Source organism: Gossypium arboreum, chromosome 8 (assembly GCF_025698485.1).
Source record: "Gossypium arboreum isolate Shixiya-1 chromosome 8, ASM2569848v2, whole genome shotgun sequence".
In the NCBI taxonomy this organism is placed as follows: Eukaryota; Viridiplantae; Streptophyta; class Magnoliopsida; order Malvales; family Malvaceae; genus Gossypium; species Gossypium arboreum.
In genome coordinates, this window is record NC_069077.1 from 1,597,185 (window position 1) to 1,611,532 (window position 14,348).

Below are 14,348 nucleotides of genomic sequence, written 5' to 3' on the forward strand. Positions count from 1 at the left end.
ACGTATTAGTATTGTTATATCCTCACCATTGTACAACATGTGGTAAGTTGTTAGGTAATCTGAGGACAATTTTCCACTAGAAACAATCTGCATACAAGCCCCCACGAGAAATAGTCCAAACACAACCATTTGTGCGTAGAATGGTCCTTAGATGACCCTTTGCAAACCCTACCCGAATCAACATAGAAACACTTGCTATGAACCACCTACTGGCTAGGACCGCTCAAATGTAACTGTCTCATACGACCCTGAAGATGAATATGTCAAAGCAGGATCACACAATACACTCCAGGTGTACAGGGCACTGTACTGCGGAGTGCTCGGGATACCAACGATCGTCTCCTCTAAAAACCTTACATAGAAACCTTAGCACACCATCCCTCTCCTCATTACATGGGCTCTCCAACTATCACAAATGAATAGGCACTTCTCTCTACCATATTCTCTTCGTTAGTATTATATTATTCATATCTTTCCATTAGTTTAGTCATACTTAAACATTAAATATCAATTCAAATCTAATGTAGAATATACTTCAAATATATAGACCAATTTATAAATATACGTGATTCGAACTAACATTTTAACACTTAAATTGACGAAAAAACATATAATATTGATACTTTAAACATCCAATCGTAATAGGATATCGTGTGCAAGTAATCTTTTAAAACATTTTTATCTCAAAGTATTCACGCGATGCCATGTTTGAACTTGAAGAACAATGATTCCAAGCTTTAGGAGTGGGAGAAGGAATCTCATGTAACGCACATGCAACTGTAGAAGAAGAATCTATGCATCTCATTCGCTAGTTTCATCTCACTGTTCGCCATTTGCTGTACATTACTCCCTTTGCTAATTGTTATCCACTAATCTCACTTTTATACTAATATTTCGGGTTATGTTGAAAATATCTCATAAATTCATGTATTTTTCAAAATTTAAAACTTTACTTTTTATTTTTAACAATTTTACATTTTACATTTTAAAAATAAAAGGATTAAATTCTAGAAAATAAAATATATAGGCTAAATTTTAAATTTTAGAAAAATATAAAATTTATGACATATTTTAATCATTTAACAATTACGTCAACTTTGATACTTGTATAATTTTTCATTACAAAAAATAGACATAATTGTCAAATTCAAGAGCAAAAATTTATATGGTTAAAATATGGCATAAGTCTCTATACTCTTCACAAATTTAAAATATAGTTATTATATTTTTATTTTTAAAATTTAGTCTCTCTACTTTTTAAAATTTAAAATTTAAGTCTAATTATTAATATTGTTAAATTTGTTGGTGTGGTATTTTGAAATAAAAAGCTCACATAATAGCAATGTAATTAAAAAATAACGTTGTAATGAACTTGAATTTAATAAAATAATCTTAACAATATTAACGGTTTTATCTGAATTTTAAAATCTGAAAAATAGAGGACTAAATTTTTAAAAATAAAAAGTAGATGGATGAAATCTTAAATTTAGGAAAAATATTCGGATTATATTAACCCTAATATTTTAATTATGTTTTCGATATTTCATTTCTAGAAAATCCAAGTCAATCGATATTTCATTTCTAGAAAATCCAAGTCAATCGATATTTCATTTCTAGAAAATCCAAGTCAATCATAGTCATAAATGAGCTGCTTGATGGAAAAAACCAAAGTCAAAGCTTTCAATAATTTTCCAATTTGGCTTTAAATATCGTAGATGGCAGTTTTGTAATTTATCAATACCCAGAAGGGCATTTCCCTTTCCTCCGCCCCTCCAACGACACCACACTGAAACAAACGAAACAAGCCTAACTAAGAATTTTAATATCTTACCATTAAAAGATAATGGTCAATTTTTTTTAATAAGGCCCTTGAACTATATGTTTTTAATGGATTTAGTCCCTATAATTTCTAGTCCTTTAGTTTTTGAAATGTGTATTTTCAAGCAATTAGGTTTTTTCTTATTTCACAATAATTTCACCAAATGATGTGATGACGTGGTGTACGGTCGTTAATACTTTATACAATTGGAGAAGGTTTTTTTTTTTTAAAGATTGAGAATATACATTTTAAAGAGTAAAGAGAGTAAATGCATCAAATTCTAACAATGAGATAAAATCTACTAAAATTATAAATGTAGGGACTTTTTAGAAATTTGACCAAAAATAATTACAATTAATTAGTATTATTTTATTTTAGCATAATCATAAATTTAACTTCTAACATTCACTTTAATTGTCATTTTAGTCCTAATTTTTTGATATTTTAATTTTAAACTTTCAAATTTTAGTCAAATTACTTTTTGTGTGGCATTGCCGTGATAACTAGTGTGGTAATCAACATGTAAATTATAATGGAGTATAGGTAGACTGCCACATCTGTCGCCATATCAATACCATAAATTTAGCCCATAACATTTATTTGGACATTTTGTCCTAATTTTTTTTATCACATTGGCCTTAAACCTTAAAAATTAGTCAAATTGCTTTGTTTCGGATGAAAAAGCTAACTGAAGTGTTAAAATTTTAATAGCATTGTGCATGACAATCTACATGCACTTCATTGTTGACATGAATATTTATATTAAAAAAAAACTTTATGAACCATTGTTGATTTTAATTTTTTTTTGAATTTTTATGAAGTATACATCGATTGCCACGTAAAGTACAACATCAATGCTGTTAAAATTTTATCAGTTTAGCTAGCTTTTCTTTCGGAAACAACACAATTTGACAAATTTTGAAGTTCCAAGATTAAAATGACAAAAAAAAAAGAACAAAATGATAAAATGAGTAAACACTAAGAACTAAATTTATAATTATGTGAAAGTTTAATAGTTCAATCAGGTTTTCACTAAAAAAATAAAATTGACTAAAGTGTAAAGGATTATGGCCAAAATGAAGAAAAAAAAATTAAAGCAAGATAATAAAATAGATGAACATTAGGGACTAAATTTACTATTATACCTTTTCATATCTTATATACAGCTTTTCCATTTTCAAAAAAAAAAAAAAACAAAAACAACTTCATAAAAAACAAAATTCAAAACCTCATCCTTCTTCCCTGGCACTCAATCTATATTTATATAAACATTTTCATATACACCTTTTACTTTACAAATTTTGGACAATTACAAGAAATTTTTTTTTTTGAAAAATAAATAATGGCTAAGCCGTCGTCGGAAGGAGATTCTTCGACGGCATCACGGACCGGTTCACGTTCCACGATGAGGGAATCATCGTTGAAAGGTTGCGGTTTTTCGAGTTTTACCGGTTTTAGGGCTGAGAAGGAAGATGTTCTGAGGCTGGCGATGCCTCTATATCTACGCTTGGCTATGCTTGATTGTATTAAGAAAAAAGACGTCGACGCCGGTGACCAGCATTTTCAAACGAGCGGCTCCGAAGATGATCCTTGTTGTGAAAATCCTGTCGTCGTTTTTATTAACCCTAAAAGCGGCGGCCGGAATGGTTCCGTCCTTCAAGACCGTCTCCAGCATATGATTAGCCAAGAACAGGTAATACTTTTCAATTTCCTTATGTATATTTGAATTTGTGGTAGCCTTGGTTTTATATGTTGATTGAGGTAAAATAGTCCCTCAAAGAGCAAATTGATACAAAAATTTCATATATTTGTATTGTTAAAAATTCACATGGCGGACGGAATAAACAGAAAGTGGCATGTCGCATGCCATGAGTAAGTCAGCAAACGTACAATGGAATTTTTAAGAGGAGGAGCAATTTGCTCTTTGATTTATCCACAGGGAGCAAAATACAATCTGATTCTAGTAGGGATTCTAGTAGGGGCCTCCACGTTACTTTAACCGTTTGTTGATGAATTTTTAATTTGGAAATGTAGGTATTTGACCTCCATAATGTGAAACCGGATGAATTTGTACGTTATGGATTGGGTTGCCTTGAAAAGTGGGCTGAAAAAGACAATTGTGCCAAAGAGACAAGGAAGAACATCAGGGTTGTGGTATGTTTCTACTTTCTACCAACCTTTTTCTATAACTTGTCTTCAGTATGTTGGCTATATATATATATATATACACACACATATATAACTTCTGAAAGAGTTAAAAAGGTTATAGTTTAGATTTACAAGATAATAAATTTTTTTTGAAGTGTAAAATTTAAAAATATAACTTTTCTGTAAGAAATATAAGTACATGATTTTACTTTTATGCAGAACTCCTAGAGTTGGTGTTTTATTACATTCATGGTTTTTGATATTAGATCAACGGTGATTTTTTCTTTTAGCAATTTTTACAAAGTTTAGAACAAATTACAAAATTAACTTAAACCCAATATTCCAAACTGATGGTTTAAGACTCTGGATGTTTGGGCAGGTTGCTGGTGGTGATGGTACAGTTGGTTGGGTGCTTGGATGTCTTGGAGTGCTTCATGAAAAGGATCAGTTTCCGGTTCCTCCTGTAGCTATTATTCCTCTTGGTACTGGCAATGACTTAGCTAGAAGTTTCGGTTGGGTAAGTTAACCCCTTTATAAATTTCAAATTTGATGTTGTCTACTGTTTTCTTTTCTTTGTTCCTCATGCTCTGAATGTGCACTGCAGGGAGGTTCATTTCCTTTTGCCCGGAGATCAGCTATTAAGAGAGCTTTGCAAAGAGCTACTAACGGTCGAATTTGCCATTTAGATAGGTAACTAGACATTTAGTACTATCTTTTGCTTATGGGGCGGCATACTGATGTTTTTTGGGTGATTGCCTTTTGTTTTATTAGTTTATAATCCTTTGTTGAGGACTCACTGTATGTATTAGTTTCTTGAAATTGAAACATGGGTTTGCATAAGACATCATTGTTGTATAAATCCTACTTTTTGGTTATGTTATATCAATAATTGTTTCTTTGATGCAGTTGGCATGTTGTGGTGCAAATGCCTGGCGGAGAAGTTGTTGATCCTCCCCATTCTTTGAAGACTACCGAAGTGTGTGATGTTGATCAGGTAGTGAATTTCTCTGCTCTAAATCCTCTGTTTTATGCAATCAACTTCTACTGTGTGGCTAGTTTTGAACAAGTGAACATTCAAGCTTTATTGAGTCTTTTGAGGGTTAATAAAGTTTTATCTACTCTAGTTTATAAACTTTGACCATTAGGTTACTTAATTTGGGATTATTGGAATTCACCATTTATAAGCTGAGAATAACTTGCAGTAAGGTAATTATGTAAAAATGTGTTTGACTTTCTTTTTATTGAGATTATATTATAGACAAGTTCCTAAAAACAGAGTACCTTCTAGGTAATAGATTAAGATATTGTACTGTTTCTTTCTAAGTATTGTTGTGGTTTACCATCTGATTACTTAGACATGACGCATTAGTGTTCTTTTCTTTAATTAAAAAATCGAGATTTCTTCTAATCGTGATTTGATGATCTTATGATGTGGAATTTCAAATTTAAGTGAGAAAAATCTTGTCTGTGACTGCAGAATTTGAAGATTGAAGGGCGTGTTCCAGACAAAGTAAACTGCTACGAAGGAGTTTTCTATAATTACTTTAGCATAGGTATAGTATCCCAGTTTAACTTCAGGATCTCGATTCTTCTAATTTCATGCATCTCGGAATTCACTTGGTGGGTAGCTGCATATGTTTTCTTCTTAGAACCAGAATAGAGTAGCTGCTATTTTATTCAAGAGAAACAGAATAGAGTAGTAGCATTCTGAACCAAATTTGTAATAGAGTCTGTAGATGATCAAACTTTTGTAAAGATTCCTTTGCTTTATTAAAATAACTTTTAAATCATCTAAATACTATTTTCCTCTTACAATTGCATAAAGGTTCTAGTAAGTCCACACAAATATGAGCAGAGTTGTCTTCCTAGGAACAAATCTGTGCACATTCTTGCTTATGGTGCTTTTTTTATTACTATTACAACCATATTTGGTTCGTAAGAATTTTTATGTTTTCATTTAATTCAGGAATGGATGCGCAAGTGGCTTATGGATTTCATCATTTACGTAATGAGAAACCTTACCTTGCACAAGGTCCTATTTCAAATAAGGTATTTGTTGTGCTAAGTGGTTATATTGCCATCTAACAAATATACATGCCCAATTCAATGGTTTGCTTTGCTGAAACTAATATTATATTATAATTGGTCCATCTTTTGTGGTAGATTATTTACTCCGGTTACAGTTGCAGTCAGGGTTGGTTTCTCACACCTTGCATGAGTGATCCAAGTTTAAGGTTAGACATTATGATAGTTGTTTAGTTTCCATCTTATTTAATGATGGACAAATTCCATTTTCGAAGTAACAATGTTTTGAATGTAATATCACTCAAGCTAATGCTTGAATCATCTGGAGAAAGTGTAGCTAAGGCATTCTTGGTGCCGAAGGCAAGGCTAAAAAGTGTATTTACCTAACATAAGCTTTTGATGCTTAGATACATTAGTTTGAAAGGTGATGAGTGCCTAATTGACATTACTCCATGAAGTTTTCCTCTATTTTTACTTGGAATTTGACAATATATGTATGTTTTATAATTTGTATTATAAATGCACCTTGCTTTGCTTACGAATGTCTTTTTTGTGCATGTTAATAGTAATAAAACATTACCGCTGTTCTAATGCATGTGCTTTTCAAATGCTTGTTCAGTCACACCAACAAGTTTTTTAATATATCTTTTGTTTACCTGGCAAAAAATAATCTATGAATCCATGAAAAAATCTCTCTTTCTTGTTAATGGTGTTTTGCAGTCAACATTCTTCGTTTTGAAGTAAATATAATTTTAAGATGTTTTAAATGCAGGGGACTCAATAACATTTTAAGTATCCACATTAAAAGGAAGAACTCCTCAAAATGGGAGCCGATCGAAATCCCTAGAAGGTACATTTCAAGTATCAATTTTATCTTGTTATGCATAAGCATCCTAATTGCTGTATTCATCTCTTTTTTTACTGTCATTGTGTTTACTTATCAACTGTTCATCTTCTCAATTTTTATTTAACCTTACTGTTTACCTACAATATCTATAAATATTTATTTTATATAACCTTCTGCATGACACCCTCTAATATTATGTTATTTTCTTTTAGTGTGAGGGCCATTGTTGCTTTAAATCTTCATAGTTATGGAAGTGGGCGAAATCCATGGGGTAATCTAAAGCCCGATTACTTGAAAAAGGTATGGTAAATCTCTTCAGATTGCTTAGTAATAGTCTTTGTATAGTGTTCATAGTACAATCTCTCTCCCCCCTTCTGCACTTTTTGGGTATACTCGAACTGTTTGCTTATATTTGATGGTTGGATTTAGATTTAAAAAGCCGAGCGATGAATGTGTATATTATACGGACTCTTCATTTTCCCTAAAATGCTCATATTTGATATGTGTGTGACACATTTGGACATCCATGTCAGTATTATCTTCCAAATATATGGACAAACATTAAAAAGAAGAGCATATCCATGTCACATACTTATATCAGACACTCACCCCTATCAAATGCTGAACTTTTGTCGGTTTAACCAAAAAACATTCGAAAGATGATACTGCTATGTTTTTCATTCAACACTGTGCATGCTTTATTGATTATATTTAATTATTTCAACTTTGTGGTCTATGCTTATGGTATAATATCAATGTTCTGAGTTATGATTTCTAGGCTGGTAGCGAGTTGCAAGTTACTCGGTCTTTTCGGTTTAATTTTAAGCTTTTACTGAGAAGCTTGATCAAAATCATAATCAAGTTACTCGGTCTTTTCGGTTTAATTTTAAGCTTTTATTGAGAAGCTTGATCAAAATCATAATCTAATAATAGTTGCCTTCAATTATTTTTCAGAGAGGCTTTGTCGAGGCCCATGTTGATGATGGTATACTAGAAATTTTTGGCTTAAAGCAAGGATGGCATGCATCGTTTGTAATGGTTGAGCTCATATCTGCAAAACATATCGCACAGGTAATGTACGAAGTTTTCATCGTAACGAGCTGAATGTAGTTAAAAAATTATATTGTAGAAGTACAAGATTAGGATGGACTGAAAATTTTTTCCTTGGCCTAAAAATAGGTATATATATACCATTTGCCTTTGAAAAAGTTGTTTCCATTGTTGAGAAAGCCTACTACTAATTACTAAAACTTTATTGGGATAAAGCAAAATTTAGTCCTTGAACTTGGCTGTTTTCCCAACTTGGTCCCTGAACCTGTTTTTTTGGTTCGCATTAATCTTAGAACTTGACAACTTTTTCCAGTTTTGGTCCATGTGATGACATGCCACTTTTAGATTGTGTCATGTCATTCCTTTTACACAATCTTAGAGTGTAACATCATCAAATGCACTTAAACTAGGAAAAGTTGTCTAGGACTGATGTAGACAAAAAAAAAAGTTCAAGGACCAAATTAAAAAAAAATTCCAAGTTCAGGGACTAAATGTTGTATTTTGCAAGAAGATGGATAGTTCCTTGAAAATACCTTACACACTCATAGGGTGAGAGATGCCCCTACTTACAAGATACTTGAATTCAGCTTAGTAATTGTTGAGCCTAACTCGAGTTATCGAACAAGCTGAATTGAGTTGAGCATAAATAATCGAGTTATTTGGAAAACGTGGTAAACTGATAACTTCTTTTACGGATTTCAATTTTTTCCAGGCATCATCGATTCGATTGGAGTTGAGTGGTGGAGATTGGAGAGATGCATTTTTGCAAATGGATGGGGAGCCATGGAAACAACCCATGAGTAAAGAGTATTCCACCATTGTGGAAATTAAAAAGGTGCCATTTCCGTCAGTAATGGTCAATGGAGAGTGACATTGGGCTAATCCCTTTTCTTTCTCTCGTATTTTGTAAATCATTACGGTTAGCCGACTATATAACGAAGTAGTGGTTAAGACTTTTGTTGGCAGCATCATCACCGAAGTGTTGTAAATTATTGTTCTCTTACCCCCTAGTGAATAGGAGCTAATTGGTGAACTTTATTCATAGAATACGCCATGTTCTATTTTTTTTTTTAAAAGGGATGTATTTTAACAATATTTTCTTCTATTTTCAAAATGTCCAATTTGATACTTGAAATTTAACTTCTGTGTATCAATTTGGTATTTCCTTTTAACGGTGTTAATTATTGAGATTTTTGACATGTGGTCTAATCATAATCTGCCATGTGGCATTGCCAGTTAGAGAAAAGTTCAACTGGTCAAAAGATTTTCCCTTCTATTTTTAATACCAAAAAATAGGATAAATTAGTAATATAGAAAATAGTAAGGGTTTTAGGTCGATTTTTCTTATATTTAGAGAAATAGGTTAATTTTGAAGAAAAATAAAATTTTTAAGTTTCTCTTTTTTATTGTTTAAATTTTCCTCTCTTATCGCAATGCAATATGGCACCTCATGATTAGGACACGTACCAAATAATGTTTGAGTTTTATACCGTTACAAATAGGTATCATAATGATAAACAAAATAAAAGTACAGGTATCATAATGATAAACAAAATAAAAGTACAGATACCAAATTGGATAAATTGAAAGTAGAAGTGCTACATTGATAATTTTATTAAAATAAGATTTTTTATCATTATCCCTTTTAATATTATATTTATCATTTACATATTTATAAATGATTCATTTTCTTTGATTAGTGTGATATTCTTTAATTTAATTACTAAAAAAATAAAAAAGGATTGCTTAGTTTTTAAATTAAAGAAATATATGTCTACTCCTTTTAAAAAATGCTCATATTTTTTTTTAATTTTTCAAAATGCAAATGCAAATATTAAATATTATTAAGTTTATATTTTGGTCACTCAACTTCAAAAGTTAAAAATATCACTGAATTATTCAAAAGTTTTTATTTAAGTCATTAGACTGTAAAGATTTAAAAAAAATTGACTAGTGAGCTTCAAGCGATGATTTGACGATCAATATACTGGAACAATACCCATAAACGAGTAGAAGAACATTCTTCAATCCAAGTCTATCTAACGGTTAGTGTAAGAGGTAAGAGAAAAAAGCTATTTGAATTTTAATTTACAAATTCATGACATTCAAAACTCTTTCATAAAAAAAAATTGAACTATAAAAGAGAAGTGGAAAGAAAACTTCAATTGGTACAGGCGGTGCATATAAAGAAGGCTATACAACACTTATTTTAACATCCAAATGATTTAAATGAAAACTTTTGAATAGATAAATAACCATTTTATAAGTTTTTGAAATTGAGTGACCAAAACGTAAATTTACTAATAGATCAGTGACCCTGGTGTAGTTTAGCCTTTAAAAAAGCGTCGGACCCGGCTGGCTTTTGGTCCTCCTTTAAAATGAGCTCTTCTATTTCAATTTAGGGTTTTAAGAGCTCATTTTTTATCTGTTTAAAACCTTTCGAAAAAGAGGGGGAAAAAAAGAGCGGTCGAGATTTTCACAGCCATGGCGAGCACCAAAGTACAGAGGATTATGACCCAACCCATCGTATGTACATCTTTCATTATTTCCTGATTTCATTTTTTCCCCTTTTTAATTTTTTTTTTCTTACTCGTTTTTTCTGGGTTTTTTTTTTTGTGCTGTAACAGAACCTGATCTTCAGGTTTCTCCAAAGTGTAAGTCTCTATTTTTCATTCTTAATTCGCTTGAATTTACTTTTCTGGGTTTTGCTTGTTTGTTAATGAATTATTGTACTGTTTTTTTTTAATTATATTTTTTCGATTTGGAATTGTCCAGAAAGCTCGCATTCAGATTTGGCTTTTCGAACAGAAAGATTTGAGGATTGAAGGCCGAATCATTGTAAGTTTGTGTATTATTTCCTTTAAATTAAGTTTTTTTCTACTTATTTGGTAAATATTTTAATTTTTTTAAAATTGAGTTTTGTCAGGTGTTTGGTCTAAGCTTATACTTGAGGATTCGAACTCGTATTTAAGATCGAGTTATATGCTTTAGTCGGAGTGTCCTCTTTGGTGTTTAGTCTTAGCTTATACCCTGAGATTTAAGTTTTTTTGAAACTGGACCCGACTGACCGGTCGGACTGGTTAGGCAGGGAACCATCCAGGGTAGCCTTCCTGAGAACGTCATTGAACCAGTTGACTTGGGAACCAGTACAGACTGGTTGAACCAGGCATTTGAACCTAATTTTTATTTTTATTTTTTATTTTTTATTTTTTTATGAACTTTTTAATGATTTAATTAATTGAACTGATCGGACTTGTTGGACCAGCGAATTGGTAAGAACTGTGTTATTTGTTAACCTTGTTTCAAATAGTTAGAATGTAGGTTTTTTTTTTTTGGTGGTTTTGCATGATTCTCACCGGGTTATGTTATTTGTGTGTAATTTGGTATTAATGCGAAGATGTTATGGTTTTCCATTCCTTGCTCTGATTTGTACATATTTTTTGTTGATGAGATTTGGGGTTTTCTTTGCTTTTTCTCGATAATCGAGAACATTCTCAGGTCGCATTAGTTGACAACCATTGAGTGTTTATTTAGACTGTTGCTATTGTAACAATGAAGGCAAAAAAACAGCAGTTCCTTTGGTCCGTTTTAATGAATAAAATCTGTAGGAACTAAGAATATTTAGCTCTATTATTCGGCAAGTTTATATTGTTACAAGGAATGAGGCATGAAGTGCAAATTTTGGCCCATTGTACAGCTTGGGAAAGGAAACAGGCATCTATTCAAGGGATTTCAGTCATGTCTTAAAATCTCTTTTTAAAGAATTTTATGACTAAAAGCTCATTTCATCTTACAGGCCCTATTCGGCATTTTGCAGGGTTTTGACGAGTACATGAATTTGGTTCTGGATGATGCTGAAGAAGTTAACGTCAAGAAGAAAAGCCGAAAGTCATTAGGTGAATTATCTTACTCTTATTGTTGTTCTCGTCCCTTGTTTTATGCATATCATCTTATTTGTTCGTTTATTTTTTTTCCAGGAAGGATTCTTCTTAAAGGAGACAACATTACTCTTATGATGAATAGGTAAGTGAATCGAAATAAACTCCGTGTCTCTTTCTCTCACACTCGACACTCTCACACTCACATTTTTTTGTTAATTTCTACAGTGGAAAATGATTGTAGATCCAGCAGTTATTTGGACTCGTGAATGCAAAATCTTCTTGTCATCGTATAGGTCAATCTACTATGACTATATCGTACTATCTTTAAAAACATGCCTTCGTGTTAGGACATTCACCTTCTAGGAGGTGCTTCTAGTATTTCAGACAGTTTACTGATGCTTTTGCTTAGATTATCTAATGATTTGACATGTATGATTCTGCTCTTTGATCTGCATTATAAGATTTCTGATTAAGTCGGCATAAAAAACCCTTATTTACGATCTGTAGCCTGCATTCTTCTCGTTTTCGTTAACCATGCATGTGCTGCTGTTCGGTTTTGGATTTCATTTATTTCTGGTACGTATTGGCCTCGTCATTTATTCAGAAGATCTAGCTAACTACGAGTACATGTTAATTATGTTACTCCTACTCTTCGTTTGTTTTTCTTCAAGTATAAAATGTTTGATACTCGTATATGATCCATGGATTTGGGGATATGACTTCTAGGAATCCTCAAAATACATAGAAAAACTTGGAAAAACCAGACCATACCTAGTATCCTGTACTTGAGTCTCTCACTCAAATCCAAGAAGCATTATCCTCCTAAGTTTTCGAACCTTATTGTCGAATTCGTCAATGATTTCGTTTGTGTCAATTTGGCTTTAGTCATGATCTAAGTGTTGCTATGATGTTAGATTGTCTTGAACCTAAAAAGTCTATTTGATTGTAGTTAATATAACTCGGAAGTTGAAAATGACCCTAACTAGAAACTATTTGACTATTAAGTTGCTTTTGGGCTTCGGGTTTAGGGTATAGCATAGTTGTAGCCATTACCAATCTAATGCATCTTTGGTCGTCTAGTGATCTTACAAAAAAAGAAAAGAATCTAAAGTGTCTTGGGAGAAACTCAAATACGAACTAGATTGGTTGTCTGGATCGGAAATCAGTTGGTATATCCCTTTGTACATTAGGGTTGAATTGATCTTTGACGAACTTCTCGAAACCGGTTAAAAATCAGAGATTGGGGGTAAACTACACTAATGGTCATTCGACCATTAGTATTTTTTTATCACTTAACTATGAAAAGTTACAAATGATCACTAAATTATTCAATTTTGTTTTTATTTTTTTAAATCACTTGGCTAATATTAAAATAGAAACACTTGAAAATTCAAGATAGTTGGGTGATCAAAACAAAAAAAAAAATTGAATATTTGATTGATCATTTTGTAATTTTTCATAGTTATAAAAAAGAAAGGTGAAATTTTGTTATTAGAAAGTTGTGTATTTAGTCCTTGTATTTTAATTTGATTATTTTAAGTACATGGAATTCTAGTATTTGAAAATTGTAGTCTTAACCAAATAAATGCTAATCATTAAGTATATTTTGTTATTCAGTAAAATTTAATTTGTCAAACATATTGTTGCATATGTTTAACTTATTATTTTTTCTATCACTTATAGAAAATCAATTAATAGATTTAACGAACATTAAAATTAAAAATTGAAAATTCAAGAAATATATTGATTTAAGAATGCAGTCAGAGAATGTGAATTAAATTTATAATTTTATGGGTATTACATGACTGATAGTGTAATTTAATTAAATATATTTAACTGCTACCTAAAGTACACAAGTACTGAATTTTCAACTTATGAAAGATTATAGGACTGACTGTCCTAAGAGTAGAATTTGATAATGTGTGATTATTTTATAATTTTTTATAATTGGTTGATTATTAATATAATTGAGTTTGAAAAATCAGTGATGTAATCAAGGGCATGCAATGATTAACTCTCCCTAGGAGGAATCCAATGATGACATTTTTAGTAGAAATTGAAAGGCATTTGTGGTCGTATCTCATTCACCTTTCTCTGTGTTATCTATCTATTGCTTTCAGACAGTTTCTGTAAATGGACCCTTATATTCAGTAATGCTAGCACATCTTCTTTTCGGACATAACATTATCACATGATACCAACCTCTTATTTAAAAATAATAACTATAATATAACCTGAAATAAACGAGATTTAAAAAAAGATTATTTTGTTATTTGTTTATCATCCGCAAATTATACGAGTATTACTGTATAAATTTGAATTGAATTAAAGATTGTATTTGTGGGATATTCAAATTAGCAAACAGAACAATTTTTGAATATTTAATTTGTAAAAATTTAAATTTGAATATGCTAAAATTCTTTTTATATATTATTAAACTTAAAAGCATATCCTAATTAATAAATTAGGATTATATATTTGCCTTTGTTCTGAATTTGCAGTGAATAATAATATAAAAAAATGGATTGAATATCCATGAATTTTTAAACTGATATTTACATCGTTATGAAGTTTAGCT

The 14,348-nt window shown here is 31.2% G+C and overlaps 2 protein-coding genes across 3 annotated transcripts; both read left to right on the top strand.

The window, feature by feature from the left end:
* Positions 1-3,038: 3,038 nt before the first annotated feature.
* Positions 3,039-9,029, top strand: LOC108468142 (diacylglycerol kinase 7). The gene is made up of 12 exons (XM_017769007.2): positions 3,039-3,512; positions 3,854-3,973; positions 4,347-4,484; positions 4,572-4,657; positions 4,874-4,961; positions 5,445-5,520; positions 5,934-6,016; positions 6,131-6,201; positions 6,765-6,842; positions 7,052-7,139; positions 7,794-7,910; positions 8,602-9,029. Exons 1-12 carry the CDS (start codon positions 3,162-3,164, stop codon positions 8,758-8,760), a joined length of 1,455 nt encoding a protein of 484 aa, XP_017624496.1. The 5' UTR covers positions 3,039-3,161; the 3' UTR covers positions 8,761-9,029.
* Positions 9,030-10,229: 1,200 nt separating this feature from the next.
* Positions 10,230-13,952, top strand: LOC108467764 (uncharacterized). Of its 2 annotated transcripts, none has more exons than XM_053018383.1 (6): positions 10,230-10,415; positions 10,517-10,543; positions 10,665-10,727; positions 11,686-11,785; positions 11,867-11,912; positions 11,996-13,952. In XM_053018383.1, the coding sequence occupies exons 1-6, from the start codon at positions 10,374-10,376 to the stop codon at positions 12,003-12,005; spliced, it is 288 nt and encodes a 95-aa protein (XP_052874343.1). In that variant the 5' UTR covers positions 10,230-10,373; the 3' UTR covers positions 12,006-13,952. The 2 variants fall into 2 exon arrangements, with proteins under 2 accessions (XP_052874343.1, XP_017624010.1); XM_017768521.2 differs by having other exon boundaries at positions 10,238-10,415; positions 11,707-11,785.
* Positions 13,953-14,348: the final 396 nt, after the last annotated feature.